At 49.3% G+C, this 9,682-nt stretch overlaps 1 protein-coding gene across 1 annotated transcript; it reads right to left on the minus strand.

The window, feature by feature from the left end:
* Positions 1-2,353: 2,353 nt before the first annotated feature.
* LOC127296333 (type IV inositol polyphosphate 5-phosphatase 9) lies at positions 2,354-5,449 on the minus strand. The gene is made up of 6 exons (XM_051326388.2): positions 5,301-5,449; positions 4,984-5,177; positions 4,716-4,823; positions 4,083-4,637; positions 3,248-3,356; positions 2,354-3,127 (listed from the first exon to the last, which is right to left on the minus strand). The coding sequence occupies exons 1-6, from the start codon at positions 5,325-5,327 to the stop codon at positions 2,705-2,707; spliced, it is 1,416 nt and encodes a 471-aa protein (XP_051182348.1). The 5' UTR covers positions 5,328-5,449; the 3' UTR covers positions 2,354-2,704.
* Positions 5,450-9,682: the final 4,233 nt, after the last annotated feature.

Here is a 9,682-nt window from a genome sequence, read left to right on the forward strand (position 1 = left end):
TAGGACTAAGAGCATCTCCAGCCACGTCCCCCAAACCGTCCCCCAAAACGCGCCGGATTGAGCGTTTGGGGGACGTGTTTTGTTCGTGCCGCCTTTGGGGGACGTCGCTCCCTAGCCGCGTCCCCCAAACGGCGCCCCCAAACATTTAAAATATTTTTTGGCATTTTTATTTCAATTTCCACAAACTAATACATAATTGGGAACGTGGTTTTCCACAAACTAATACATAGTTTTAACCGTCGTGGACACAAATATAAAATTTTGCAAAGAAACTAAACCTAACTAGGCCGTGCATCGAAGGTTTCCTGTGTTCGCTGCTAAGAAAGAATACTCGAGGGTACACCCAGTCACCTAAACTGGAAAATCCAGCGGGAGGATGGTGCACTTGTTGGTTCTACCGATGAGGCGAACAGGCAGAAACCTCCGTGCACGTGTTCGCTGCGAAGAAAGAACACTCAGTCGTCCTCCTCGTCGGTGCTGTCGCCGTGGTAGTCCCGGCGGCACCGCGTCTCGTCGAAGACCTTGACGCTCATGTCCATGTCGCCGAAGTAGGAGAACAGGAGGATGAAGCCGGCTTGGAGGCTGTGGTGCCGCGCGAACTTCTCCCAGCCGATGTTGAGGTACATCTTGCCGCGCGCGTCGTAGATCACGTCGACGATCCACCGGTAGTAGCCGCACGCAGCCTCCCGCAGATGCATCGTGCGCGGGCGATCGTCGCCGGCGACGTAGTCGGCGAAGGAGTCCGGCAGCCTCTGGATGCCGCGCGGGTCGCCCTTGAGGACGAGGACAAACTCGAACCGCACGTCCGGCTCCACGTCCATCTCCGACGATGATGAAGCCGGCGGCGTGGAAGGCGACGGCGAGCGTTCAGCTCTGCCGCGTCCACGACCACGACCACGGCCGCGAGGTCGGCCTCCGCCTCTACCGGACATAGCGTTGAGTCTTGTTGAGATGGTGGCGGCTAGGGTTTGGGAGGGAGGCGCTAGGGTTTGTGTGTGAGAGGGAGGATAAGAGGCGGCCCTTTTATAGGCCGGAGGGAGGCGGGGTAGCGGTGGCGCGCATTAATGCCGGCACGCAGAGCTAGGCGCGACGGGACGCGTCGCTGCGGGAACTGCACCGCCAATAACTTCCGTCGCGAGGTAGGCGACGGTTAGGTTAAAAATTTATTGTGCCGCTGACGAGTCGGCCCCGCCACTCCCCGCCTCGCTTTTCATTGTGTCCGGCGTCCCCGGTGCGTCCCCTGTGGGACGCGGACGGGCTCGGGGCGCCGGACACCGTATGGGGGCGCGCCGGACAAAAATGGGCTTTGGGGGACGCGGCTGGAACGGTTTTTTTGTCCGGCGCACCCCAAATCGCTTTGGGGGACGCTTTGGGGGACGCGGCTGGAGATGCTCTAATGGTACATTAATCAGACTGCAGTGATGAAATTTCTCCAGGAGTATTCCACAACAGTTTTGGTGTAGATGAGATGGTCCAGTGTTCACACATTCTTACCCTTCGAGCTCGGACTTCTCACGCAGCCGGATTGTCACATTTGTCACCCAGGAGAATGATAATTTAACTGAAATTTGTAAGGATCTATGAAATCTACACCCAGCCCAGCCGGTCATCAAAACTGCGACCACACATACATTAATCACATCATAAATAAATAAAAATACAAGTGGCCTTATGTCGATGAGTCGATGACAGGTACAACAAGATCATGAACCGTTGTTGCCTAGCAGCTGCGCAAGGCAAGATCACAACTTGCATGGCAAATTGGCGACAGCAACCTTGTCCTGGTATCATCCCATCTGTTGTGTGCAATACTGACAAGGAGAAGGAACAAGCAGCAGAGAACAAGAAGCGGGGACGATCTTAGCTAGCAGAGCCCTTGAATTTAGGGGCTGGAATACGACCACGGGCGGTAGTGTGTAGTGACCAATTGCTATGGCCCATGACAATGCCATGGTATCGCTTTTTCTATTGGGAAAACACTGTGCATACACACGCGGAGAAAGATAGATCCAAGTCTGCTATCCTTCTGATTAGAGGCTGAAGATGCGAGTAAGATTCAATCCAGGGAAATAAATATCATGATCTTTTAGATCTAATCAACTCACCAATAGAAAAGTAGAGCCGTTGAGGGCCTGTTTGCACTTGTTTATGGCCACCAAATCCCATCCTCGCCGGACTAACAGCGACAACTCGTTGCTTGACCCTTGAAGCAAGTTTGCGACAGCTCAGATCACTGAATCAAGAAGAGTACAAATCTAGCTTGCTGCAGAAAGTCATGAACAGGGTGGAAAAACACATGTTCCCTACTCCTAGGTTTACTGTAGAAAGGAACAACTCGTAGAGCAGCCGAATTAAGCTTTTCATTGCCACACAGTCCCATATGTATATCTCGTAGGCACTTACAGCGGCAACTCGCTACTATTTGTCCATCCAAACAAGCTCGATCTGGGGACAACTCAGTGGGATGAACAGATGAACAAGAGTGCAAACTAATTTACAGGGAGTCAGGAACAGGGTGGGAAAAAATGCATCCGTATCCTTGCTTATACTACTACTACTGTAGACACGTATGAACAACTCAGAAGAACACATCGATCGATTGACCTCATCTAATAGTCTTAAGTACTCTCTCTTTTGTCTGTGTACAGTTGGAGACATCTCTGTCCTTTGATCGCGGCCTGGACAGCATATATGCACGTCTGGCTCATTCGTCCTCGGCGAATCTAGCGCTGCTCGTCGTGTGGTCGTCCTCTCGGAGCACGAGAAGGCCATCGGCTGGGCTCCTGGCCCTGTCGAACCGCTCGGAGAGGAAGAAGCTCCGGAGGGAGTTGAGGTTCCAGGGCGCGTCCACCTCGACGGCGAAGACGGCGCGCACGGGGCGGTGGTCCGACAGCCGCGACTCGCACCGGTCGTACCGGGTCTGCCTGAGCCCCGCGCCGCGCCACAGGACGCGGTCGCACCACGCCGGCGCGCGGCGCTTGAGCTTCTGCTCGCCCTTCTTGGCCTGCTGGGAGCAGCCGTAGTAGGCGTCGGAGTCCGGGTGGTACTTGTACGTCGGCGAGAATGTGATCGCCCCCTCGTTCCAGCCGTTGAACGCTCCACCTTCGGATGATACCTCGCCTCGCAGCTGTAGAAATTAACAAATCACGAAACACGTTTTAGGGTTTGAGATTCTAGCTAGGTCGTCAGGGATTTGCATATTTACTGTGTAGGGTTAATTAGACGATCATCTGTACGCAGGTCGTACCTGGTCGTTTTCCAGCAGTGACTTCCAGTCCTGCCTCTCCACCAGCAACCTCGTCTTGGCCTCCGGCAGGGAGATCCTGTAGTTGAGGTCCCCAAGCAGGATCACCAGGCTGCGCAAGAGAACAAACAGTTAGAAACTAAACACCGGATCGGAGTCAAAGTCTACCACATGTCCATAATCCACATGCATGCATGATCAATCACCACTTCACTGTCAGCCGTCTCTGTCAGGAGCGGCGCCGGCCGGTGGAAACAGGCAATGCACGGTGCAGTTACCGTCGCAATTAACAAGTTAGGTTCTAAATTAAGTGTCGCAGATTAGTCTAGATTCTTATATATCTACACGTCCGGGACACTTAACTTAGAACGGAGGGAGTATTTCTTACCACGTCCTAGATCTTACCTACATCACCGATCTCGATCGCACGGTATAGAAAACAGATATACGACGCGTTCCCTCTTGCTACTTGTATGCAGTGACATGATGAATACGTGTGTACCACTAGCTTAGAAATGCAATTCCCCTGCTGAACGGCAATATCTACTTTTGATTTTACTGGTGCCGTGGACGGTGTAGCAACCAGATAAGATTTAAAGCAAACGATCGCGATCGCGAGCTCGTCGTTCGTGGCTGTAACCAGTAAGACGGCCGTGGATGTTTCCGTCTCTCACGATTCAGTCGGTCAGCGGCGACAGCCAGTACGATGTGATGCATTCTATAGTACACTACGGATAGATGTTTTGCATTTCCTTCATTGACCTTGAGGCACACAAAAATAATGGAGGTTTCGATCTGGTCGTGCGTGTGCATGGGTGTCCTAGATGGGTATACTTACTCGTGATCTAGGATCTTCTGGGGCGAGGCGAGCGACGACGACGGAGAGGAGGAGGAGGGGTGGCGGCGCGGGAAGCTGGTCCGCGAGAGGATCTCGGTGGCGTCGGCGTTGCGGTGCGCCTCGTCGCCCTCCCTGCCGCCGGAGGCCAGGTGGCAGCACACGAAGCAGAAGCTGGTGTCCCGCAGCCAGAACCTGACGGACACGGCGCCCTTGTTGCCGAGGCAGCCCATGACGCCGCAGCCGACGCAGGAGACGCTGGGGCGGCGCACGAGGCGGCGGAGGTCGCCGCGAACCCACACGGTGAGCAGGATGCCCACCATCTGCTTGCTCACCACGCACCGGAAGTCGCGTGCCCCCAGGTCACCGGCGGCGCCGTCTCGGACCGGGTGCACCTTCTGCTTCTCTCCTCCTCCTCCGGTGGCGTGGGAGCCCGGTGAGGGCGAGGGCGATGACCGGTTCAGCGCGGCCCGCACGAGCTCGTTCCAGCGCATGCCGATGCGGTTCTTGTCCGCGCCGAGCACGTTCCGCGCTCTCAGCGGCACCACCTCCTGGAATCTGCATGCGTTGGTACATGCCATTTGTAAGCAACCATTCGGATGTGCTTTCTGCACGATAGGCATGGAGGTGGCGTACCCGAGGACGTAGATGTCGTAGGTGCCGTTCCTGGTGTCGAGCCAGTCCGACAGGTCGAGGTCGTCCGGTGGCGCAACGCCGCCGACGTTCCACGTGCTCGCGAACAGCCTGTCGATCGATCAACCCCGTGAACATCCAGTGGCACCAAGTTAACAATAAGAAAATCAACATGGCAACGCCACGGCGCAAGTTGAGATGATCTAGAGGGTAGTTAAGCATGCTGGTTGGTTGGTGGCATGGTCGCTGATCGAGAAGACAAAAGACATACCTGTACTTGAGCGTCTTGTTCCGCTGCTGCGGTCGCGGCCGCTTGATTCCTCGGTGGGCGTCGGCGCCGGCGTCGGGGCTGCATCCATCGAACTCCTCCGCGGAGCCGGCGACCGCGGGGAAGTCGGCGACGAAGGCGTGGCTGCCGGAGGGCTTCCTGAAGAGCTTGTTGGCCACCAGCCTCGGCCAAAGGACCTGCACGGATTAAACTACGTTAGCTAACCAGCCATAGACCTCGTGCTAGGGCCGGCAGACAAAGGTAGCTAGAGAGTACTGCTGGAAAAATTGATCCATCGATCACGCGTGCGCCTACCGTACCTCGGCTTGGTTCTGATTCTCCAGCATGGTGAGAGCTTCCGCCACCGTAGATTGGCTAGCTAGCTAGCTCCTGGTTGTAAAGTGTTTGTGATGGAGGAGGCTAGGGCCGGAAACGTTGGACGGGGTAGAGAAAGCCAGCTTAAATAGGCCGCGAGCGAGGTGCTAGGCGACGAGGAGCCAATAGACAAATGGAGAGCGCCCATGGACCATGTACATATCATATTTTTTCATGCACCACTACGGCATGCATAGCTAGAGAAGGATGTGACAGGATGTCGATCGGAGTAGCAGTGCACTGCCGCCGGAGCATGGTGCCTGACGCGAGACAGCAAATAAGAAAAGGGAACCATGGCCGTGACAGTAGGAACAAAAACTAGTAGAGCTTTTAGAGCTCGACGTGGTCAAAGAGAGAGTGGGATTACGGTGCGGATTTAGTAGTTTTCTTTTCTGGGGACCATGAAGAGAGGGCTGTTAAGAGAAAGTTCATGGTTGCACTAGTGTGTAAGACAAGAGAAAGAGAGGCGATGTCTTATACCGTGATTTAAATTCATGTAGAGCCGAGCAGAGCGAGACCCGTCATCAGAAGGTTTGGGCCGAGTGGTATGAATCATCTCGACTTAGATTAGCCCTACTATATATACCTCTTTATAAGCCGCCACACGGGATAAGATGAATCTGCGAAATCTTCGGTTTTGTGTATACTCTCATCATCTCGTACCCATCCTCTTTGGTTGTTTGGATGATAGAAAAGTTTTTGGGCAAGCTAATACTTTCTCCCGATTCTGGTTCACTTTTGTTGACAACTTTAGCCATGGGCAAATAAATTCCCCTCTGTTGTTTGACACTGCCATAGAGCCCTTGAAGCGGTTACTCCACCTTGCAAGAACTATCACTGGGGTGGTAAGGATGAGTTATGTGGAGGTAAATGCAGGGCGTATCCAGTGAAGGTGCCATGGCACCCCCTCCAGAATACTTACTTTTTTCTTATATACAAGTATGGTTAAATGCTTGGTGGTATGGGGGTGTTGGACTTTGAGAAATCGATCGAGCACTTTGCTTAGGAAGTTATGGCACCTACGGAAATCCCTTGCAAGCCTTGATAAGCCTCCCCCATTGAGGAGGCCAACCAGCAGCTCTTTGTAGCTTCCACCAACATCTCCGTTAGTAACAGGTGCACCGCCAAGTTTTGGTATTTTTAGGTCTTTGTTTGTTGGTCTTTCGTTCAAGGTCTCGACGCCTTTGCTATTTACCTCCTCCTGTGATGGAAATATGCCCCAACGGCAATAATGAAGTTGCTTTATTTTGTATTTCAGGTTTCATAATTAAATTTACAGTTCTATGCTATAATTGTATTAGCTCCGGATATTGTGATATTGAAGGAAAGCCTAATTACATGTGTGAAATTATAAAGACCAAATATATATCCCTAGTCTCAATCGTCTCTAAAACTTGTTCATGTATTATAGATAGTCTTGTTTTCCTGACTATGGGCAATAGTAATATGCTACAAGATTGTTGGTAATACACAAGAACACCATTGTTAGTGGAGCAATGGTGTTCGACAGACCCCAAATAATATTTCGTGAAATACATTTTTGATTACGCTATCATTAGTTTCTCGATGACGAAGTATTACAGTTATTAAAGATCGTTATATTATAAGAGTTATGCAGACTAGGATGATATGGATGTTGCGAGATCTTCAATCGTGACCTCGTGACTAAGTAACTATAAAGATGGTCTTCACGCGTACCGAATAATATGTCGTAGTTCTACATTATGTGGTCACCGTAATGGCTCCTCCAACGATGGAGTGATGGCTCACAAGTGCAGGAAATCAATTTTAGTACTTTTCAATAAGGTTGTCGAACCCACGAGAAGCTAAAGGTATTGGTTAGCAGAAACGACAAGAAAGCAGTAATAGTAAAGTAACAGTTTTGGTGTTTTTGGGTATATAGTTTGCAATAAAATAAAATGTAGAAAGTAAATAACAAATAAGTACATGCTTTTGATGAGAGAAAAGCCAATCCTCTATGCAGCAAGAGGACAAGCTCAAATGTGTGTGCTTATATGAGACTAAATTTCCCGAGGGTGGCATGGATTCACTAGCATATGAGTTCTAAACAACATGGTAAATATCTTATCAAGCTTTATTCAATTAGGGGCGGAGCTTTAGTTAGGTGCAGCCATAGATATGTGCAAATACACCCCTTATGATGGGTCCTAGAGCCATTTTCATGAGCAAGTATAGGAATCATTAATATATAAATATTCCATCATAGCCATAAGATTTGGGGTTCCCGACATAAACCCCTCTAATGCAACCCATAGTGTTGGAAGACGGTTTCTGTCATTCCGACCCCTCCAACACAAATGCATTACATCAAAGTGCATCCCTATGAGCCCTTATAGGTGAAGTAATATACAATCGAAGTTTGCATAAAACCATTATAGAACAACATAAAAGATAGAAAACTTGACCAAATACTCATCGCACATTATATATAATCATAGCCAGATCATCCTATGCCCTCAGGAACGTGGGGAACTACTCACAAGTGTTAACATGATATGGACCAGAGGCATAATGATTACAACACAATCTGAATCTATAATCTCCCCACTAAATAATGACAAAGTACCAATCACGAACATGCAATAGCACTAAAAACAACATCTGGGGTTCAATTCAACACAAACTATGAGAGGGATGACGTTGATCTCGTAGTTGGAGATGGTGGTGATGATGTTGCTGATGGAGATGTTGATGGAGATGCCTCCTCCCAAGCCAAGGAGGAGTGGGGATGTCGATGGAGTCGATTTCCACTTCACCAGAGGCACCGGTGCAGCAGGATCTGCGCTCTCCAGGAGTAGAAGAGGACTTTCGGCTCTGCTGCCGCCTCAATAAATCTCGGGAAAATATGGCTTAGGCTTTTTGGGCGAAACAGAGCTTCTGGAATAAAAGCGGACCCGAGGCGACGCTCGAGGCGCAAACGAGTGTAGGTGGCGCGCCCAGCCAGGTAGGGCGCGCCACCTGTGCTCGCTTGGCCCTCGTGGCCCCTTTCGCATGGTTCTTTTGCTCACGGCCTTTCTTCGGGTGAAAAAATGATCAAGTAGTTTTCCCTTTATTTTTAGCGATCTAGAAAGTCCTGAAATAAATAAAATACGAAAAAGGAGGTTTTCTGCCTCCTAGAAATTTAATACCAAAGAGGGGACTTTGGAGGAAAGTCTCGGAAATCATCTAAAAATGCATAAATAACAATATATGAAGGCAAATAACAATGAAAACTACTCCTATATGTAGCAATAATGATAATGCAAACTGCACGTATCATAAAGATATACACTCTCGAGCGCCCACTCATGTATCATTGTGTTCGTCATCGTCTCGTCAGATATGTGACTAAGTTGTTATGTAACAATGAGAACCTAGCAATTTCACCTCGGGCTATGTAAAGTATCAAGAAGCAATATGACGTGTATCGAAGTAATATGAAAGGTTCACACTATAAAGATCTTCATGTTATGTGTGCGAATCGATGCATTCTAAGTGATATTTTTTTAAACGGAGGCAAAAGCTTTGCCTCATCCATTAATTAAGAAGGGATGTCCAGTTTTTAGGAGAAAACTGGATGAAAACCAACAACAACGGGGCTAAGCCCCCACAAACATGATACCCACAAACAAAACCAAGGCAACCAACTATCCAAACAACAGGGCCGCACCTCAGGGTGGGCATTCGGTTTTAACCGAAATTTTGGTTCGGTTTTTGCGATTTTTGAACAAATTCGGTTTTCAAAAATGGTAACCGAAATTGGCATGGAAATTTAGGAAACCAAAGATTCGGTTAACCGACAAATTCGGTTCGGTTTTTGGTTAAAACCGAATGAACCTACTCACTTGAACAAATAGTAGGCATCACCGAAGAAAGCAAATAGTGATTGGCATATCAACACAAAAAGCATCAATCACAAGAAGAAATCGACAAATGAGCACCAATCGTGGAGGGATGCTATTTGGTAGGCTGCGGCACTCGTGGTACAGGTGCATCACTCGTGAGCGATTAAAAGGGGTAGCTAAGACTTCGAGCGACGTGTTCTATTATGCAGCCTTCACTCTATATTCAGAAAAAGCTAGTACATCAAAGACCAAAGTCATACATTGAATGAACAATTTTTGGAACATCAAACGCAATTGGGCTTCTATGGAATGATCGGTTTATGCACAAATTGATGGTAGGTTACTCAATTCGGTCTATTCGGTCTTGTTCGGTTGGTGGGGCTAAAAACCGAATTCTACCTAATTTAATTCGGTTAGTATAAATGGAAACCGAAAAAATAGCGGTTAATGGAAAAAACCGAGATTTCAGCTAGTTCGGTTTC

This window comes from Lolium perenne, chromosome 4 (genome assembly GCF_019359855.2).
Source record: "Lolium perenne isolate Kyuss_39 chromosome 4, Kyuss_2.0, whole genome shotgun sequence".
NCBI lineage: Eukaryota > Viridiplantae > Streptophyta > Magnoliopsida > Poales > Poaceae > Lolium > Lolium perenne.